General features: G+C 49.8%; 2 protein-coding genes across 3 annotated transcripts; both read right to left on the bottom strand.

The window, feature by feature from the left end:
- Positions 1 to 513: 513 nt before the first annotated feature.
- rln1 (relaxin 1) lies at positions 514 to 3,478 on the bottom strand. Its single transcript, XM_056241660.1, has 3 exons — positions 3,036 to 3,478; positions 753 to 813; positions 514 to 722 (listed from the first exon to the last, which is right to left on the bottom strand). Exons 1-3 carry the CDS (start codon positions 3,283 to 3,285, stop codon positions 629 to 631), a joined length of 405 nt encoding a protein of 134 aa, XP_056097635.1. The 5' UTR covers positions 3,286 to 3,478; the 3' UTR covers positions 514 to 628.
- A 1,654-nt stretch (positions 3,479 to 5,132) lies between these two features.
- Positions 5,133 to 21,712, bottom strand: plgrkt (plasminogen receptor, C-terminal lysine transmembrane protein). Of its 2 annotated transcripts, none has more exons than XM_056241659.1 (5): positions 21,649 to 21,712; positions 20,783 to 20,864; positions 8,724 to 8,806; positions 6,193 to 6,302; positions 5,133 to 5,357 (listed from the first exon to the last, which is right to left on the bottom strand). In XM_056241659.1, the coding sequence occupies exons 2-5, from the start codon at positions 20,861 to 20,863 to the stop codon at positions 5,230 to 5,232; spliced, it is 402 nt and encodes a 133-aa protein (XP_056097634.1). In that variant the 5' UTR covers position 20,864; positions 21,649 to 21,712; the 3' UTR covers positions 5,133 to 5,229. The 2 variants fall into 2 exon arrangements, with proteins under 2 accessions (XP_056097634.1, XP_056097633.1); XM_056241658.1 differs by having other exon boundaries at positions 5,135 to 5,357; positions 8,676 to 8,806; positions 21,649 to 21,707.
- Positions 21,713 to 21,954: the final 242 nt, after the last annotated feature.

The raw sequence follows: 21,954 nt of genomic DNA, 5'->3' as shown, positions 1-21,954 counted from the left end.
CTAAACTATTTATGGGTGATTTATTAATCTTGGATCAGAGTAACTTCCTCTTGCAGCATCTCTTCTCTTCTCTGATGATGAGGGCGGGGCTATAACCTGTCACTCACATGAGATCAGCCAATAGCAAACCACAACTATCCAATCAATTCCCCACGGACACAATCAAGCCCCGCCCACATGTGTTCTTGCTCCTGAGGCGTTTCAGTGTGTGGTCCGTCCGAACACAGAACGGAGGAACGACTGATTCCGGTTTAATTTTGACATTCAATCTCTGGGACCTTTGAAAGATCGATGTTCTTGTAAATATATATCTATACCTTTAATATTCAAGCACAATAAACACAGATAAACATTCAATAATGAAACAGTCACTTTCAATCAGAAGAGGAATAGTTTATTCTGATAATATCGTAACTGTGAGGAGGTTTTACCGCGGTGCCGCAGAGTAAACTCAGCTGGCGTTTGGAGATTCTTGTGTACGAGCGAGTCACTGGCAGTCAAAACATGACAGACGCAATCAAGACGTGGACTTTTATTGTTGTGGTCAAAGGAAATAAATACAACTGAAAGCACTGGATCTGACAGTTCAGTGCACGTCCTTCATCATCGTCATCTTCATCGATGATTCTCAGCACAGGCGGCCGATGTCGTTTTTTGTGCAGCCCTGATTACAGCACATTCCCGCCAGTCCCAGCGAGAAGTTCCTCTTCCTGCGGTCAGAGGTCATCGTGTCAGAGGTCATCATGTCAGAGGTCATCGTGTCCAGCCGGAGAGACCAGAGAAACGGCACACCTCCATCCACGGACCAGGGACCTGCGACACACATATCAGATGATGATGAAGATGAAGAAGATGATGAAGATGAAGCATGTACTGTCTCTCCTCCAGCGCGGGCCCTCGCAGGTGAAGATGATGATGATGAAGCACGTACTGTCTCTCCTCCAGCGCGAGCCCTCGCAGGTGAAGATGATGATGAAGAAGTTGATGATGAAGAGGATGATGATGATGAAGGGTGAAGATGATGATGATGAAGCACGTACTGTCTCTCATCCAGCGCGAGCCCCCGCAGGTGAAGATGATGATGATGAAGTTGATGATGAAGAGGATGATGATGATGATGATGATGAAGGGTGAAGATGATGATGATGAAGCACGTACTGTCTCTCATCCAGCGCGAGCCCCCGCAGGTGAAGATGATGATGATGATGATGATGAAGGGTGAAGATGATGATGATGAAGCACGTACTGTCTCTCCTCCAGCGCGAGCCCCCGCAGGTGAAGATGATGATGATGAAGTTGATGATGAAGAGGATGATGATGATGATGATGAAGGGTGAAGATGATGATGATGAAGCACGTACTGTCTCTCATCCAGCGCGAGCCCCCGCAGGTGAAGATGATGATGATGAAGTTGATGATGAAGAGGATGATGATGATGATGATGAAGGGTGAAGATGATGATGATGAACCACGTACTGTCTCTCATCCAGCGCGAGCCCCCGCAGGTGAAGATGATGATGATGAAGTTGATGATGAAGAGGATGATGATGATGATGATGAAGGGTGAAGATGATGATGATGAACCACGTACTGTCTCTCCTCCAGCGCGAGCCCCCGCAGGTGAAGATGATGATGATGAAGTTGATGATGAAGAGGATGATGATGATGATGATGAAGGGTGAAGATGATGATGATGAAGCACGTACTGTCTCTCCTCCAGCGCGAGCCCCCGCAGGTGAAGATGATGATGATGAAGTTGATGATGAAGAGGATGATGATGATGATGATGATGAAGGGTGAAGATGATGATGATGAACCACGTACTGTCTCTCATCCAGCGCGAGCCCCCGCAGGTGAAGATGATGATGATGAAGTTGATGATGAAGAGGATGATGATGATGAAGGGTGAAGATGATGAAGATGAAGCACGTACTGTCTCTCATCCAGCGCGAGCCCCCGCAGGTAAAGATGATGATGAAGAAGTTGATGATGAAGAGGATGATGATGATAAAGGGTGAAGATGATGAAGATGAAGCACGTACTGTCTCTCCTCCAGCGCGAGCCCCCGCAGGTAAAGATGATGATGAAGAAGTTGATGATGAAGAGGATGATGATGATGATGAGAAAGGGTGAAGATGATGATGATGAACCACGTACTGTCTCTCATCCAGCGCGAGCCCCCGCAGGTGAAGATGATGAAGAGGATGATGATGATGAAGGGTGAAGATGATGAAGATGATGATGATGATGATGAAGATGAAGCACGTACTGTCTCTCCTCCAGCGCGAGCCCCCGCAGGTGAAGATGATGAAGTTGATGATGAAGAGGATGATGATGATGAAGGGTGAAGATGATGATGATGAAGATGAAGCACGTACTGTCTCTCCTCCAGCGCGAGCCCCCGCAGGTGAAGATGATGAAGAGGATGATGATGATGAAGGGTGAAGATGATGAAGATGATGATGATGAAGATGAAGCACGTACTGTCTCTCCTCCAGCGCGAGCCCCCGCAGGTGAAGATGATGAAGAGGATGATGATGATGATGATGAAGGGTGAAGATGATGATGATGAAGATGAAGCACGTACTGTCTCTCCTCCAGCGCGAGCCCCCGCAGGTGAAGATGATGAAGTTGATGATGAAGAGGATGATGATGATGAAGGGTGAAGATGATGATGATGAAGATGAAGCACGTACTGTCTCTCCTCCAGCGCGAGCCCCCGCAGGTGAAGATGATGATGATGAAGTTGATGATGAAGAGGATGATGATGATGAAGGGTGAAGATGATGATGATGAAGATGAAGCACGTACTGTCTCTCCTCCAGCGCGAGCCCCCGCAGGTGAAGATGATGATGATGAAGTTGATGATGAAGAGGATGATGATGATGAAGGGTGAAGATGATGATGATGAAGATGAAGCACGTACTGTCTCTCCTCCAGCGCGAGCCCTCGCAGGTGAAGATGATGAAGTTGATGATGAAGAGGATGATGATGATGAAGGGTGAAGATGATGATGATGAAGATGAAGCACGTACTGTCTCTCCTCCAGCGCGAGCCCCCGCAGGTGAAGATCACGGCTCTGATGAACTCGCGCCCGCACAGCTTCACTCCGAAGTCTCTCGGTAACTCCTGCCTCTCCGCGCTCACACACACACACACACCGCACACACACACCAGCACAACGGACGAAAGCGCGCGGAACATCATCATCGAGTACATTAGCGCGGTCTGATGGAAGCAAACCACTGAAGTGTCTCGAGCTGCTGCTTTCTGGAGATCCTCCATCAGTTCGCAGACTTTATACACACTCACACACACACACTGACGTCACTGACGCGCGCGCGCGCGCGCTGGCTGAATATCATCACTCACTTCTTACAGATGTAGATTATTATGGATATTGCTCTCTACAGATGAATGATGTCGGAGCACAAACGTGATTTAATAAGAATAATTTATTTCCAAAATATAGATTTCGTGTTTCATCATTCAGCAACTGTGCAAAAGAAAACCAAACAATCCTAAGCAAATAAAGCAATATACAATCGGTTTTATTTTCTTGAACAGACATTGGCTTCTTTTTGATCAAATCATATTTTAATATCCAAATTGAATATTTTGTTTATGCATCACACACACAGATAATCATCTTAATCACATTTTATGGAAAAATGAAACATTAAAAACTGCTTTAAAGGTTTATTGTTGGACACAAAGGTCATGATCACAATATAAACGAAACACTGTTGGACGCTCCATTACAACCATGAATAATAGAGTGTATAGGAAATATACAATACTAACACAATATATTTTAATCATGTTATTTTTCTTTCCAGGCATTTTGAAAAGCATAAATAATTAGGCAATATGTGTGAAGCAACACCTGAGAATCAATGGATCACATGAAGCTCAACTGGAGCTTCAGCATGAACAGCATGAAGCTGGCGTTTGGCTGGAGCACTGCTGGAGCAGCCGAACACTCGGACACTCCTGGGCCATTACGCTCACCTTCGCCAGGTTCGCCAGGACTCATAAGGGTTCGTAAGGGTTCATAAGGATTCTTCAAGATTGGTCAGGACTCGTCATGGTTCGTTAGGATTCATGTTCATCAGGATTTTCAGGATTCGTAAGGATTCGTTAGGACTCGTCAAGGTTCATCAGGATTCGTGTTCGTCAGGACTCATAAGGATTCATAAGGGTTCGTCAGGATTCGTAAGGGATCGTCAGGATTCGTGTTCGTCAGGACTCATAAGGATTCATAAGGATTCGTCAGGACTCGTCAAGGTTCATTAGGATTCGTGTTCGTCAGGATTCATAAGGATTCGTCAGGACTCGTCAAGATTCGTGTTTGTCAGGATGTCAGGATTCGTAAGGGTTCGTCAGGACTCATGTTCGTCAGGACTCATAAGGATTCGTAAGGATTCGTCAGGACTCGTCCAGGTTCATTAGGATTCGTGTTCGTCAGGATTCATAAGGATTTGTCAGGATTCGTGTTCGCCAGGATTTTCAGGATTCGTAAGGGATCGTCAGGATTCGTGTTTGTCAGGATTCGTGTTTGTCAGGATTCGTGTTTGTCAGGATTCGTGTTCGCCAGGATTTTCAGGATTCGTAAGGGATCGTCAGGATTCGTGTTTGTCAGGATTTCAGGATTCGTAAGGGTTCGTCAGGACTCATGTTCGTCAGGACTCATAAGGATTCGTAAGGATTCGTCAGGACTCGTCAAGGTTCATTAGTATTCGTGTTCGTCAGGATTCATAAGGATTTGTCAGGATTCGTGTTTGTCAGGATTCGTGTTCGTCAGGATTCATAAGGATTTGTCAGGATTCGTGTTTGTCAGGATTCGTGTTCGTCAGGATTCGTGTTTGTCAGGATTCGTGTTCGTCAGGATTCATAAGGATTTGTCAGGATTCGTGTTCGCCAGGATTTTCAGGATTCGTAAGGATTCGTCAGGACTCGTCAAGATTCGTGTTTGTCAGGATTCGTGTTCGTCAGGATTCATAAGGATTTGTCAGGATTCGTGTTCGCCAGGATTTTCAGAATTCGTAAGGGATCGTCAGGATTCGTGTTTGTCAGGATTTCAGGATTCATCAGGATCGTCAGGACTGATCAGGATTGGTCAGGATTCACCAGGGTTTGTGTTGGTCAGGATTCACCAGGGTTTGTGTTCGTCAGGATTCGTGTTCGTCAGGATTCATCAGGATCGTTAGGACTGATCAGGACTGGCACTCATTTCTCCAGCAGAGACGTCAGGTGAGCTCGGGAACGTCGGGATTTCTCGATGCTCTCAAACGTGGGCGACCCGTGAGGAAGATCCAGGCGCTCGCTCTCAGAGACCATGATGCTCTCTGCCTCGGCTGCAGATCACACACACACACACACACACACACACACACACACACCATCAGACGGGATCATCAGCAACTGCACTGTTCACTAATTACAACTACCACATTCCCTCGCCATCAAAGCGGGATTTTCAAGGAATCCTTTTAAAGCCAATCAATAACCCATCAGTGATGGAGGAGGAAAGCTGCATGACGTCACTGCGCTCATTAACTCCCCCTGACGTGGATCTGTTAATCAGGAAGAATGTCACATGCTGATGATTAAATAATTAGATTCGATTTAAATGTGTTTTTAACCATCGGCAGATCCGACAGAAGATGAGCTTCTGACGAACATGTTCAGAGCGTCTTCATCTCTTCAGTGTGTGATGTTGCTGTTTAAGCTCCAGTTCTCCTCTATATCAGCGTCAGTGTTCCTGAACTCCTGAAACGCCTCCACTGTAGTCTTGACTTTCTCCCGGGAACGAACACGTCACAATATTCCTCATAATTCATGCGCAGAATAAAGGGGCGGGGCCTGGTTGAGTTAGTTAGTAGTGTGTTAAACTGGCGGTTATGGAAAGGGGCGGGGCATTTCCCAAACACACTCGAAGCGCTCGACCAATCACAACACACTGCTCCAGCCGACCAATCAGAGCACAGTGTGCTTTTCAGAAGGAGGGGCTTCATAGAGACAGGAAGTAAACAGAGCGTTACTGACAGACTGGGAAGAGAGGAGCCGCAACAATGGAGAATATGAGGAAAATAATCAACATTCAAGCAGGAAAACCTGCACTAGTAGAGCCTGAAACTACATCACGGCTGTCAGAGCCGAATATGTCCTGTGTTTTGGTTGTTTGTGTACCTCTCATGCGGTGGATCAGCGACCCGTACGCCACGTCCATCTGATACGCCAGGATGAAGCTCAGAGGAACGACCGGAGCCAGGAGAACTGCCCTCCTCTGTCGCACCGCTCTGCACACACACGACTCCAGTCACACACACACACTGTTCAGATGAACGACTGCTTAAAAAATAAAAAGTGTTCAACTGTTGAGCTTAAAGGACGCTTGAAATCCAGTGATATACTGGATCTGACCGACTGACGGGAGAAATGAAGCTGTGAAAACCACTAAAGCTATACATACATCACATAAAAAACATGTGTGAGTGTGTGTATATAGTGTGTGTGTGAAAGAGAGAGAGAGAGAGAGAGAGAGAGTGTGTGTATATAGTGTGAGTGAATGTGTGTGTGTATATAGTGTGTGTGTGAGAGAGTGAGTTTATAGTGTGTGTGTGTGTGTGTGTGTGTGTGAGAGTGTGAGTATATAGTGTGTGTGTATATAGTGTGTGTGTGTGAGTGAGTGTGTGTGTGAGTGTGTATATAGTGTGTGAGTGAGTGTGTGTGTGTATATAGTGTGTGTGTGTATAGTGTGTGAGTGTGTATATAGTGTGTGAGTGAGTGTTTATAGTGTGTGAGTGAGTGAGTGTGTGTGTGTGTCTGTATAGTGTGTGTGTGTGTATGTGTATAGTGTGTGAGTGAGTGTGTGTGTGTGTATATAGTGTGTGTGTGTGTATATAGTGTGTGTGTGTGTGTATAGTGTGTGAGTGAGTGTGTGTGTGTGTGTATAGTGTGTGAATGAGTGTGTGTGTCTGTATAGTGTGTGAGTGAGTGAGTGAGTGAGTGAGTGTGTGTGAGTGAGTGTATATAGTGTGTGAATGAGTGTGTGTGTCTGTATAGTGTGTGAGTGAGTGAGTGAGTGTGTGTGAGTGAGTGTATATAGTGTGTGAGGCATATACACTCACCTAAAGGATTATTAGGAACACCATACTAATACTGTGTTTGACCCCCTTTCGCCTTCAGAACTGCCTTAATTCTGCGTGGCATTGATTCAACAAGGTGCTGAAAGCATTCTTTAGAAATGTTGGCCCATATTGATAGGATAGCATCTTGCAGTTGATGGAGATTTGTGGGATGCACATCCAGGGCACGAAGCTCCCGTTCCACCACATCCCAAAGATGCTCTATTGGGTTGAGATCTGGTGACTGTGGGGGCCATTTTAGTACAGTGAACTCGTTGTCATGTTCAAGAAACCAATTTGAAATGATTCGAGCTTTGTGACATGGTGCATTATCCTGCTGGAAGTAGCCATCAGAGGATGGGTACATGGTGGCCATAAAGGGATGGACATGGTCAGAAACAATGCTCAGGTAGGCCGTGGCATTTAAACGATGCCCAATTGGCACTAAGGGGCCTAAAGTGTGCCAGGAAAACATCCCCCACACCATTACACCACCACCACCAGCCTGCACAGTGGTAACAAGGCATGATGGATCCATGTTCTCATTCTGTTTACGCCAAATTCTGACTCTAACATCTGAATGTCTCAACAGAAATCGAGACTCATCAGACCAGGCAACATTTTTCCAGTCTTCAACTGTCCAATTTTGGTGAGCAAATTGTAGCCTCTTCCTATTTGTAGTGGAGATGAGTGGTACCCGGTGGGGTCTTCTGCTGTTGTAGCCCATCCGCCTCAAGGTTGTGTGTGTTGTGGCTTCACAAATGCTTTGCTGCATACCTCGGTTGTAACGAGTGGTTATTTCAGTCAAAGTTGCTCTTCTATCAGCTTGAATCAGTCGGCCCATTCTCCTCTGACCTCTAGCATCAACAAGGCATTTTCGCCCACAGGACTGCCGCATACTGGATGTTTTTCCCTTTTCACACCATTCTTTGTAAACCCTAGAAATGGTTGTGCGTGAAAATCCCAGTAACTGAGCAGATTGTGAAATACTCAGACCGGCCCGTCTGGCACCAACAACCATGCCACGCTCAAAATTGCTTAAATCACCTTTCTTTCCCATTCTGACATTCAGTTTGGAGTTCAGGAGATTGTCTTGACCAGGACCACACCCCTAAATGCATTGAAGCAACTGCCATGTGATTGGTTGATTAGATAATTGCATTAATAATAATATTATTGATCTGCCTTACTTAAGGTGGACGTTGACGCAATTTCTTTTAGAAACAAACTTTGTTATATTGTTATATTGTTTTTGTTATATTGTTTTCATGTTATCACTGTGAAGCGCTTTGATACAATCTGTATTGTAAAAAGCGCTATATAAATAAAGGTGACTTGACTTGACTTGACTTAATGAGAAATTGAACAGGTGTTCCTAATAATCCTTTAGGTGAGTGTAGTGTGTGAGTGAGTGAGTGAGTGTATAGTGTGTGAGTGAGTGTGTGTATAGTGTGTGAGTGTGTATATAGTGTGTGTGTGTGTGTTTGTATAGTGTGTGAATGAGTGTGTGTGTGTGTGTGTATAGTGTGTGTGTGTGTTACAGACCCAACGGTGAGACCCAGCGCAGTTAAACCGTAGAAAGAAGAGAAGTACTTGAGGAACTCTCGAGACCAGGCGATCTGCATCGCCGTCTGACGCTCACGCATCTCGTTCTGCATCAGCATCTGACGCTCCAGCTGCAGAAACACAACACACACACCTCTGAGTCAGGCTGACGTGTGTGTGTGTGTTCAGGTGAAGAGCTGCAGAGACACGCCTGACCTCATGAACATCACACACACACACACACACACGTCTGACTCTTCCTGACCAAACAAAGCATCCGTCTCACACAATCTGCACATGAATACAGCTTTATCAGATTATTCATTAGCTCTCATTACCATGTGTGTGTGTGTGGCCTGTGAACGCCTCGCATTTCCTGTCTTTGTCTGGAGATCAGAGCCACTTCCTGTTTGCAAGCAGAAGCTCCCTGACATGATCTCAGCAGGAGTTTGTTAAAGTCAATCACTTTATCCCTTAAAGCTCATTTTTCATCACCAGAATAACATTTGAAACGTTTTTTCCTTTGAAAATAATTCTTCATGTCTTAAAATATCTTGAATGTAACTCGACACCCTGGCCTCATTTAGTATGCGCGGTTCTATGAATATGCAGATGAGCCCCGCCTCCACTCACTCACTCAGCTCAGAGATCCACTGGTTGACGATCACACGTTGATCTGATTGGTTACAAGGCCGTTTGTGACGTCAGAAACACCAGCGATTTCAGTGTGTTTGAGACTGTCTTTGGTTCACTGCAGTTTAAAGGAGGAAATACTCAGCAATGCTGTCGACTTATGAACTTACACATGGTTTGAGTTAAAGCGTATTAAAACAGCATTAAAAGCTGGATTTACACCACAGGGGACTTTAAGAAACTTTAATATGCTGGTAAAGGACAGGAATCAGACGTGCTGTGACAGATTACAGGTTCTCTGATTTCACTCTCGTAGCGATGATGAACGACCGCAGGCTGAACAAGGTGATGTAAATGATCAGGAATAACGTTTGCTAACGAGGTGAAGTAAACGCCATCGCTCCACTCGACTCAAAAGCATTAATTATCTCTAACCAATCAGCTGTTTGAGTGCTAATCAAGCTAGCGGTGCGAGTGAAACGGAGAAACATCCGCTCAAACACAGAAACTCACTGGCAGAATCTGTTTACACGCGCTCACTTTCAAACTAACTTCCAGGAACAAGAACACATGTGGGCGGGGCTTGATTGTGTCCGTGGGGAATTGGCTGGACGGTTGTGGTTTGCTATTGGCTGATCTCATGTGAGTGACAGGTTATAGCCCCGCCCTCATCATCAGAGAAGAGATGCTGCAAGAGGAAGTTACTCCGATTCAACTTTATTAACACAATAATGATCATTTATAACAAACACTGCAATATTCCATAAAAACATACGAATGTCCATTTTGATTTCATGGTGGGTTTAACCGCAGTGACGTCTGAGAGCGGTTCTGCGCGGAGCGTGGAGTGACCCGTCTCGGGTCTGGTGTCCTGATGTCTGAGAGCGGTTCTGCGCGGAGCGTGGAGTGACCCGTCTCGGGTCTGGTGTCCTGATGTCTGAGAGCGGTTCTGCGCGGAGCGTGGAGTGACCCGTCTCGGGTCTGGTGTCCTGATGTCTGAGAGCCGTTCTGCGCGGAGCGTGGCGTGACCCGTCTCGGGTCTGGTGTCCTGGTGCCCTGATGTCTGAGAGCGGTTCTGCGCGGAGCGTGGCGTGACCCGTCTCAGGTCTGGTGTCCTGATGTCTAAGAGCGGTTCTGCGCGGAGCGTGACCCGTCTCGGGTCTGGTGTCCTGGTGTCTGAGAGCGGTTCTGCGCGGAGCGTGGAATGACCCGTCTCGGGTCTGGTGTCCTGATGTCTGAGAGCGGTTCTGCGCGGAGCGTGGCGTGACCCGTCTCAGGTCTGGTGTCCTGGTGTCCTGATGTCTGAGAGCGGTTCTGCGCGGAGCGTGGAGTGACCCGTCTCAGGTCTGGTGTCCTGGTGTCCTGATGTCTGAGAGCGGTTCTGCGCGGAGCGTGGAGTGACCCGTCTCGGGTCTGGTGTCCTGGTGTCCTGATGTCTGAGAGCGGTTCTGCGCGGAGCGTGGCGTGAGCCGTCTCGGGCCTGGTGTCCTGATGTCTGAGAGCGGTTCTGCGCGGAGCGTGGAGTGACCCGTCTCGGGTCTGGTGTCCTGGTGTCCTGATGTCTGAGAGCGGTTCTGCGCGGAGCGTGGCGTGAGCCGTCTCGGGTCTGGTGTCCTGATGTCTGAGAGCGGTTCTGCGTGGAGTGTCTGGCATGACCCGTCTCGGGTCTGGTGTCCTGGTGTCCTGATGTCTGAGAGCGGTTCTGCGCGGAGCGTGGAGTGACCCGTCTCGGGTCTGGTGTCCTGATGTCTGAGAGCCGTTCTGCGCGGAGCGTGGCGTGACCCGTCTCGGGTCTGGTGTCCTGGTGTCCTGATGTCTGAGAGCGGTTCTGCGCGGAGCGTGGCGTGACCCGTCTCAGGTCTGGTGTCCTGATGTCTGAGAGCGGTTCTGCGCGGAGCGTGGAGTGACCCGTCTCGGGTCTGGTGTCCTGGTGTCTGAGAGCGGTTCTGCGCGGAGCGTGGAGTGACCCGTCTCGGGTCTGGTGTCCTGATGTCTGAGAGCGGTTCTGCGCGGAGCGTGGCGTGACCCGTCTTAGGTCTGGTGTCCTGGTGTCCTGATGTCTGAGAGCGGTTCTGCGCGGAGCGTGGAGTGACCCGTCTCAGGTCTGGTGTCCTGGTGTCTGAGAGCGGTTCTGCGCGGAGCGTGGAGTGACCCGTCTCAGGTCTGGTGTCCTGATGTCCTGATGTCTGAGAGCGGTTCTGCGCGGAGCGTGGCGTGAGCCGTCTCGGGTCTGGTGTCCTGATGTCTGAGAGCGGTTCTGCGCGGAGCGTGGAGTGACCCGTCTCGGGTCTGGTGTCCTGGTGTCTGAGAGCGGTTCTGCGCGGAGCGTGGCGTGAGCCGTCTCGGGTCTGGTGTCCTGGTGTCCTGATGTCTGAGAGCGGTTCTGCGCGGAGCGTGGAGTGAGCCGTCTCGGGTCTGGTGTCCTGATGTCTGAGAGCGGTTCTGCGTGGAGCGTGGCGTGACCCGTCTCGGGTCTGGTGTCCTGGTGTCCTGATGTCTGAGAGCGGTTCTGCGCGGAGCGTGGCGTGACCAGTCTCAGGTCTGGTGTCCTGATGTCTGAGAGCGGTTCTGCGCGGAGCGTGGCGTGACCCGTCTCGGGTCTGGTGTCCTGATGTCTGAGAGCGGTTCTGCGCGGAGCGTGGCGTGACCAGTCTCAGGTCTGGTGTCCTGGTGTCTGAGAGCGGTTCTGCGCGGAGCGTGGCGTGACCCGTCTCAGGTCTGGTGTCCTGATGTCCTGATGTCTGAGAGCGGTTCTGCGCGGAGCGTGGCGTGACCCGTCTCAGGTCTGGTGTCCTGATGTCCTGATGTCTGAGAGCGGTTCTGCGCGGAGCGTGGCGTGACCCGTCTCGGGTCTGGTGTCCTGATGTCTGATAGCGGTTCTGCGCGGAGCGTGGCGTCAGGGGCGGATCTAGAAAAATATTTATGGGGTGGCAAGAGGGGGGCAGGAATTTTTGAGGAGTGGCAACATGGCAGACGTACCGAATTTAATCACAGTTAACACAGTTTGATGAGAAATCGTATGTATACACACTACAAAAGGGCATTATTTGCTGTGAGTACAGGGCTGGACTGGGACAAAAAATCGGCCCGGGCATTTTGGCCCAGACTGGCCCACTACATATAATTATAAACACAACCGAACTTTGCACTCCCTTGAATATGTATACCAACTCCTATAAAAACCACTGAGTAAGAGTTAACAGATGAAATAACTACTAAGTTGAACTATACTCCACAGTGATGAATCCTAAAACAAGCTAAGCTGCATTGGGATAGCAATACCGTTTTTTCCCATCGGATTTTGGGAAATATGTGGTGAGTGCAGAGTGCACCTCTGTCCCTCTAGGGGGGTTCGGGGGTATGCTCCCCCGTAAGAAAATTTTGTGCTTTTTAATGTTAAATTCATCAATCTGGTGCACTTTGAGAGTTCAAAATAAAGAGCTCCAACCCATATTCAGTGTGCAAATTGAACAAAGAAAAACTCAAAACTCTTTTTAGTTGTGATATAGTGTCTGTCTACATTACACTACTATATAATAATAGTTATAATATTATGGCCAGTCCAGCCCTGTGTGAGTATAAAGGCAGGGGTGCGTTTAACTTTTGGAGCCAAGGTGTGCCGACCTTTTTTCCCTTTTTTATATATATTATTTTGTTGAGCACCCAACAAGAATCAATTTATAGAATCAATTATATCATTTAAATACTACTAAGATCCATATTACCATCACACGAGCCAATGGCAATTAAATGCACGGATGCATAACGTTAGTCAGATTAATGAATGAAATACAACTGTTCACGAACAGAATATTGTATTGGACTCATGCTGCATACATACGCAATGACAATTATGCCTACTGTAAATATAGAGTTACAACTACGATTAGAGTTGTTAAATAAAATACCCTGTGAACATTCCAAGTTTGCTTTATGATAGGCTTAAATTTATCTCCATAAATATTAAATAATATTTTCTTAATTCTGCGCATGTATTTTTACTTACATCAATTGCTCGATCAATATTATTATCACATATTTTACATTTATATTTTTAACTGTACACAAACAACTTAATATAGCTAAGTTTGTGTATATTTTACACGTAGTAAAATACTGTAGGCTACTGCTTATAAACACCAGACAGATAATGATATATGAAACAGATGTTCTTTACTCATCTCACTTGCACAAAATAAATGCAGTAATATAAAGCATAGAAACGCACAGGTGAAATACACTGAAAATGATATGCATTTAAAAATTTGGTCGGGTTGAAAACTTATCTCTCTGGTAATGGAACTCGGTCGCTGTTGTCTCTTGCTCTCGCTGTCTCCCGCTCTCGCGGTCAGATCACCGGAAGTTTTCGCCGGAAATATTTGCCCACACAATAAAGTACGAACGTCAACGGTCGTCATATTATGCACGGAGCGAATTCACTGCAGTCGGACATTGGAGATTCGTGTTCGTAAATTGTCAAATTGGCCATAACTTTCAATTCGTTGCTGCCAACTGGGGTGGCAGCAGGGGTGGCAAGGCTTTCTTTTAGGGTGGCATTTGCCACCCTATGCCACCCCGGTAGATCCGCCCCTGCGTGGCGTGATCCGTCTCGGGTCTGGTGTCCTGGTGTCCTGATGTCTGAGAGCGGTTCTGCGCGGAGCGTGGCGTGAGCCGTCTCGGGTCTGGTGTCCTGATGTCTGAGAGCGGTTCTGCGTGGAGCGTGGCATGACCCGTCTCGGGTCTGGTGTCCTGGTGTCCTGATGTCTGAGAGCGGTTCTGCGCGGAGCGTGGCGTGACCCGTCTCGGGTCTGGTGTCCTGGTGTCCTGATGTCTGAGAGCGGTTCTGCGCGGAGCGTGGCGTGACCCATCTCGGGTCTGGTGTCCTGGTGTCCTGATGTCTGAGAGCGGTTCTGCGCGGAGCGTGGCGTGACCCGTCTCGGGTCTGGTGTCCTGATGTCTGAGAGCGGTTCTGCGCGGAGCGTGGCGTGACCCGTCTCAGGTCTGGTGTCCTGGTGTCCTGATGTCTGAGAGCGGTTCTGCGCGGAGCGTGGCGTGACCCGTCTCAGGTCTGGTGTCCTGATGTCCTGATGTCTGAGAGCAGTTCTGCGCGGAGCGTGGCGTGACCTGTCTCGGGTCTGGTGTCCTGATGTCTGAGAGCGGTTCTGCGCGGAGCGTGGCGTGACCCGTCTCGGGTCTGGTGTCCTGATGTCTGAGAGCGGTTCTGCGCGGAGCGTGGCGTGACCCGTCTCAGGTCTGGTGTCCTGGTGTCCTGATGTCTGAGAGCGGTTCTGCGCGGAGCGTGGCGTGACCCGTCTCGGGTCTGGTGTCCTGATGTCTGAGAGCGGTTCTGCGCGGAGCGTGGCGTGACCCGTCTCAGGTCTGGTGTCCTGATGTCTGAGAGCGGTTCTGCGCGGAGCGTGGCGTGAGCCGTCTCGGGTCTGGTGTCCTGGTGTCCTGATGTCTGAGAGTGGTTCTGCGCGGAGCGTGGCGTGACCAGTCTCAGGTCTGGTGTCCTGATGTCCTGATGTCTGAGAGCGGTTCTGCGCGGAGTGTGGCGTGACCCGTCTCGGGTCTGGTGTCCTGATGTCTGAGAGCGGTTCTGCGCGGAGCGTGGCGTGACCCGTCTCGGGTCTGGTGTCCTGATGTCTGAGAGCGGTTCTGCGCGGAGCGTGGCGTGACCAGTCTCAGGTCTGGTGTCCTGGTGTCCTGATGTCTGAGAGCGGTTCTGCGCGGAGCGTGGCGTGACCCGTCTCGGGTCTGGTGTCCTGATGTCTGAGAGCGGTTCTGCGCGGAGCAAGGCGTGACCCGTCTCGGGTCTGGTGTCCTGGAGTCCTGATGTCTGAGAGCGGTTCTGCGCGGAGCGTGGCGTGACCCGTCTCAGGTCTGGTGTCCTGGTGTCCTGATGTCTGAGAGCGGTTCTGCGCGGAGCGTGGCGTGACCCGTCTCAGGTCTGGTGTCCTGGTGTCCTGATGTCTGAGAGTGGTTCTGCGCGGAGCGTGGCGTGACCCGTCTCAGGTCTGGTGTCCTGGTGTCCTGATGTCTGAGAGCGGTTCTGCGCGGAGCGTGGAGTGACCCGTCTCGGGTCTGGTGTCCTGATGTCTGAGAGCGGTTCTGCGCGGAGCGTGGCGTGACCCGTCTCGGGTCTGGTGTCCTGATGTCTGAGAGCGGTTCTGCGCGGAGCGTGGCGTGACCCGTCTCTGGTCTGGTGTCCTGGAGTCCTGATGTCTGAGAGCGGTTCTGCGCGGAGCGTGGCGTGACCCGTCTCAGGTCTGGTGTCCTGATGTCCTGATGTCTGAGAGCAGTTCTGCGCGGAGCGTGGCGTGACCCGTCTCAGGTCTGGTGTCCTGGTGTCCTGATGTCTGAGAGTGGTTCTGCGCGGAGCGTGGCGTGACCCGTCTCAGGTCTGGTGTCCTGGTGTCCTGATGTCTGAGAGCGGTTCTGCGCGGAGCGTGGAGTGACCCGTCTCGGGTCTGGTGTCCTGATGTCTGAGAGCGGTTCTGCGCGGAGCGTGGCGTGACCCGTCTCGGGTCTGGTCTCCTGATGTCTGAGAGCGGTTCTGTGCGGAGCGTGGAGTGACCCGTCTCAGGTCTGGTGTCCTGGTGTCCTGATGTCTGAGAGCGGTTCTGTGCGGAGCGTGGCGTGACCCGTCTCGGGTCTGGTGTCCTGATGTCTGAGAGCGGTTCTGTGCGGAGCGTGGCGTGACCCGTCTCAGGTCTGGTGTCCTGGTGTCCTGATGTCTGAGAGCGGTTCTGTGCGGAGCGTGGCGTGACCCGTCTCAGGTCTGGTGTCCTGGTGCCTCCATGATGGTGTGAGATGTTGAGGAGAGGTGATGAAGTGGAAACGCTGGTGGGAAACTCACTGACATTTCCCCGAAAGGCCACGAGTGACGGTTCTGTGCGAGTCTGTTCCCCGTGACCCCGACGGAAGTCTGACAGAACACACACACACACACACTGAACACGCTCCAGGCCTCATCTATACCGCACAGAGCGGCCCTGAACGAGCCAGACGACACACACACACACACACACACACACACACACACACACACACACTGAACACGCTCCAGGCCTCATCTATACCACACAGAGCGGCCCTGAACGAGCCGGACGACACACACACACACACACACACACACACACACACTGAACACGCTCCAGGCCTCATCTATACCGCACAGAACGGCCCTGAACGAGCCGGACGACACACACACACACACACACACACACTGAACACGCTCCAGGCCTCATCTATACCGCACAGAGCGGCCCTGAACGAGCCGGACGACACACACACACACACACACACACACACTGAACACGCTCCAGGCCTCATCTATACCGCACAGAGCGGCCCTGAACGAGCCGGACGACACACACACACACACACACACACACACTGAACACGCTCCAGGCCTCATCTATACCGCACAGAGCGGCCCTGAACGAGCCGGACGACACACACACACACACACACACTTAAAACGCTCCAGGCCTCATCTATACCGCACAGAGCGGCCCTGAACGAGCCGGACGACACACACACACACACACACACACACACACTGAACACGCTCCAGGGCTCATCTATACCGCACAGAACGGCCCTGAACGAGCCGGACGACACACACACACACACACACACACACACTGAACACGCTCCAGGGCTCATCTATACCGCACAGAACGGCCCTGAACGAGCCGGACGACACACACACACACACACACACTGAACACGCTCCAGGGCTCATCTATACCGCACAGAGCGGCCCTGAACGAGCCGGACGACACACACACACACACACACACACACTGAACACGCTCCAGGCCTCATCTATACCGCACAGAGCGGCCCTGAACGAGCCGGACGACACACACACACACACACACACACACTGAACACGCTCCAGGGCTCATCTATACCGCACAGAGCGGCCCTGAACGAGCCGGACGACACACACACACACACACACACACACACTGAACACGCTCCAGGCCTCATCTATACCGCACAGAGCGGCCCTGAACGAGCCGGACGACACACACACACACACACACACACACACTGAACACGCTCCAGGCCTCATCTATACCGCACAGAGCGGCCCTGAACGAGCCGGACGACACACACACACACACACACACTGAACACGCTCCAGGCCTCATCTATACCGCACAGAGCGGCCCTGAACGAGCCGGACGACACACACACACACACACACACACACCAGTTATGAGTTAGAAAAACACACTTGATGGGAGAATGTGTAAGTGCATCTGTAACTCTGATCCTGCGATGGAGCCGTTTGGTGTGTGTGACACTCTTCCTCGGTGTGTGTGACACTCTTCCTCGGTGTGTATGACACTCTTCCTCGGTGTGTGTGACACTCTTCCTCGGTGTGTGTGACACTCTTCCTCTGTGTGTGTGACACTCTTCCTCTGTGTGTGTGACACTCTTCCTTCCTCTGTGTGTGTGACACTCTTCCTCGGTGTGTGTGACACTCTTCCTCGGTGTGTGTGACACTCTCCTCGGTGTATGTGACACTCTTCCTCGGTGTGTGTGACACTCTTCCTCGGTGTGTGTGACACTCTTCCTCTGTGTGTGTGACACTCTTCCTCGGTGTGTGTGACACTCTCCTCGGTGTATGTGACACTCTTCCTCGGTGTGTGTGACACTCTTCCTCGGTGTGTGTGACACTCTTCCTCGGTGTGTGTGACACTCTTCCTCGGTGTGTGTGACACTCTTCCTCGGTGTGTGTGACACTCTTCCTCGGTGTGTGTGACACTCTTCCTCGGTGTGTGTGACACTCTTCCTCGGTGTGTGTGACACTCTTCCTCGGTGTGTGTGACACTCTTCCTCTGTGTGTGTGACACTCTTCCTCTGTGTGTGTGACACTCTTCCTCGGTGTGTGTGACACTCTTCCTCGGTGTGTGTGACACTCTTCCTCTGTGTGTGTGACACTCTTCCTCTGTGTGTGTGACACTCTTCCTCGGTGTGTGTGACACTCTCCTCGGTGTATGTGACACTCTTCCTCGGTGTATGTGACACTCTTCCTCTGTGTGTGTGACACTCTTCCTCTGTGTGTGTGACACTCTTCCTCGGTGTGTGTGACACTCTTCCTCTGTGTGTGTGACACTCTTCCTCGGTGTGTGTGACACTCTCCTCGGTGTATGTGACACTCTTCCTCGGTGTGTGTGACACTCTTCCTCGGTGTGTGTGACACTCTTCCTCGGTGTGTGTGACACTCTTCCTCGGTGTGTGTGACACTCTTCCTCGGTGTGTGTGACACTCTTCCTCGGTGTGTGTGACACTCTTCCTCGGTGTGTGTGACACTCTTCCTCTGTGTGTGTGACACTCTTCCTCGGTGTGTGTGACACTCTTCCTCGGTGTATGTGACACTCTTCCTCGGTGTGTGTGACACTCTTCCTCGGTGTGTGTGACACTCTTCCTCGGTGTGTGTGACACTCTTCCTCGGTGTGTGTGACACTCTTCCTCGGTGTGTGTGACACTCTCCTCGGTGTATGTGACACTCTTCCTCGGTGTGTGTGACACTCTTCCTCGGTGTGTGTGACACTCTTCCTCGGTGTGTGTGACACTCTTCCTCGGTGTGTGTGACACTCTTCCTCGGTGTGTGTGACACTCTTCCTCGGTGTGTGTGACACTCTTCCTCGGTGTGTGTGACACTCTTCCTCGGTGTGTGTGACACTCTTCCTCGGTGTGTGTGACACTCTTCCTCGGTGTGTGTGACACTCTTCCTCGGTGTGTGTGACACTCTCCTCGGTGTATGTGACACTCTTCCTCGGTGTGTGTGACACTCTTCCTCGGTGTGTATGACACTCTTCCTCGGTGTGTATGACACTCTTCCTCGGTGTGTATGACACTCTCCTCGGTGTGTGTGACACTCTTCCTCGGTGTGTATGACACTCTTCCTCGGTGTGTATGACACTCTTCTCTCAGACGAACACAATCAGAGTTATATTAAAAATGTCCTGGCTCTTCCAAGTTTTATAATGGCAGTGAATGGCTGTAAAAAGTGCAAACTATTTTTTTTTTTACTAAATGATTGTTAGCACTGTAATGTGACGCTCATCCGTCTGTCATATTCTCCTGATGTCTCGTCCCGTTACACATGGATCTCGGGATGAATATGCAGATGATATGCAGATGAGGATATAGTGAGCGGGGCGTGGTCAGCTCATATATGCTCCCTCCGGGGAGGAGACGCGTGTTCTCCATCTTCCTCTGACTGGGGTTATAAGGGGATTAGCGCAGGGTCTGGCGTACGCCGCTTTACAACTCTGAGTATTTTTAGGCGTTCCTGGCTCTCGGCGCACGCACACGTTCAGTGAGGACACAGATCTATAAAGGAGAGCCTGGTGAGGCCGGTTTAAACTGGTTTTGTTCATCAGGGTTGGTCACACGCAAACAGAAGAAACCGAGAGTATACATACACCACACACCCACACACACACACACACAAGCAACACACACGTTCATCATCTCGCCCTTTCAGGACGATTAACATGTCATTAGTGTGAATCTCCGAGCGGCGGTGAGACGGAGAGTTTGGTCAAGCGCTGGCAGCATCGGATCTGTCCTGAGTAAACACTCGGTTCAGCGAGTGAGAACGATATTCAGAAAGATGATCCACATTTCTGGAGGAGCTCGAGGACGCTTATTAGATTGTGGATGATAACCAGTGTTTATGAGCATCCGAAGGCCAGAAACAGCAGCGCTGAGAGCAGAGTCACGTGACCCTCGTCATGACATCATAATCCTCATCATCATCACAGCGAACATCAGCCAAACCAGCTTCTGTTCACCCGAGGGTCTGAAGCTGAGGTAACATCAGTCACTCAGATGATGAGGATGAAGATGATGATGACGAAGATGATGATGAGGATAATGATGAGGATGAAGATGAGGATAGCCCTATTCACAATAGCCCTGATGTTCATCTAGAGTAATGACTGATGAATGAAGGAATGAATATAATGAGTCTCTGGCGCACACACACACACACACACCTGCAGTCGGCCGCTCTCACACACCTGCATTCTCCCGCTCTCACACACACTCTCTCTCTTACACACACACACACTCACACACTCTCACACTCTCTCTCTTACACACACACACACACACACACACACCTGCAGTCGCCCGCTCTCACACACACTCACACATTCTCTCTTACACACACACACACACCTGGATTCTCCCGCTCTCACACTCTCTCTCTTACACACACACACCTGTATTCTCCCGCTCTCACACACACTCTCTCCATTACACACACACACAACACCTGTATTCTCCCACTCTCACACACACTCACACACTCTCTCTCTTACACACACACACCTGCATTCTCCCGCTCTCAAACACACACTCTCTCCATTACACACACACAACACCTGTATTCTCCCGCTCTCACACACACAGCACTCACACACACACACACACACACACACCTGCATTCTCCCGCTGATCAACATGAACTCCTGCTGCTTCTGGAGACTCTGATCCATAGATTTAGAGAGAAGAAAACCCATCCTGTAGAAGAGAAGAAGAGACAGAAGATCACAACACACACTCACACTCGGACACACGCACAAATGTACACAGTCATTCACTCACTCTCTCTCTCTCTCACACACACACACACACACACAAACGTACAGTCATTCACTCACTCTCTCTCTCTCACACACACACACACACACACACACAAACGTACACAGTCATTCACTCACTCTCTCTCTCACACACACACACACAAACGTACACACTCACTCTCTCTCTCTCTTTCACATACACACACACACACACACACACACTAATTTTCATCCATGTAATGCAAAACATGCATCGAGATGCAGCATTATTTTCACACATGTATTTCACATGTTCACGGTGTTTATTCTGTAAGTGTAATCACAGTAAACGGGGGATAAAGTGTCATTATATCATATCAAAAATGCCAAAATGTAGCAATTATAATTTAATGTTCAATGTTGAAGTAAAATATGAAGCACAGAAGTGTCGTGAGATCCTGAACTGTAGAAAGATGAACACAGAATCATTCTCAGGATTACCGACAGGAATCAAGGCGGTCAGTTAGACAGAACGCAAATCATATCTCGAGTTAAATAATAATATGCCAACAATCTTAAGTTGAAAACAATAATATCTGGAGTTTAATATTGATGATCTCGTGGGAAACTATAACTAATCTGTACACAGCTCTCCCTTAATAAACTCTGGCGTTTGTTCCCGCACATGAGCTTTAAAGTAAAGATTGTTAACAGCATAAATCACATCTGAATGTCGATCATACCTGTGTAAATATGATTCTGTCGTTAATAAAAGCCAAGGGCATGCGAGCTCTGCGCACGCACTGACGCCACGTCACTGACGCACAGACGGTCTCGCACCTCATTGGCTCGGCTTCTCGCTCTCGACTCTCATTGGTTGTTGAATGCAGACGTCAACAAACTGAAGCAAATGGAATTGTTAAAGTTGCTCCTAATGGCTAATTATTATATGAGAGGGGGGGATACGGCTCAAAAGGCTTTCAAATCTCAGCACAATTTAAAAAAAAAAGTGTATTAATTGCAAAAACTAGAGAATGGCTAAATGAAGA

This window comes from Rhinichthys klamathensis, unplaced genomic scaffold (assembly GCF_029890125.1).
Source record: "Rhinichthys klamathensis goyatoka isolate OS25496 unplaced genomic scaffold, OSU_Roscu_1.1 h1tg000659l_1, whole genome shotgun sequence".
NCBI lineage: Eukaryota > Metazoa > Chordata > Actinopteri > Cypriniformes > Leuciscidae > Rhinichthys > Rhinichthys klamathensis.
Note: the sequence above shows the minus strand (reverse complement) of the source record. Positions and strands in the feature narration are given on the sequence as shown.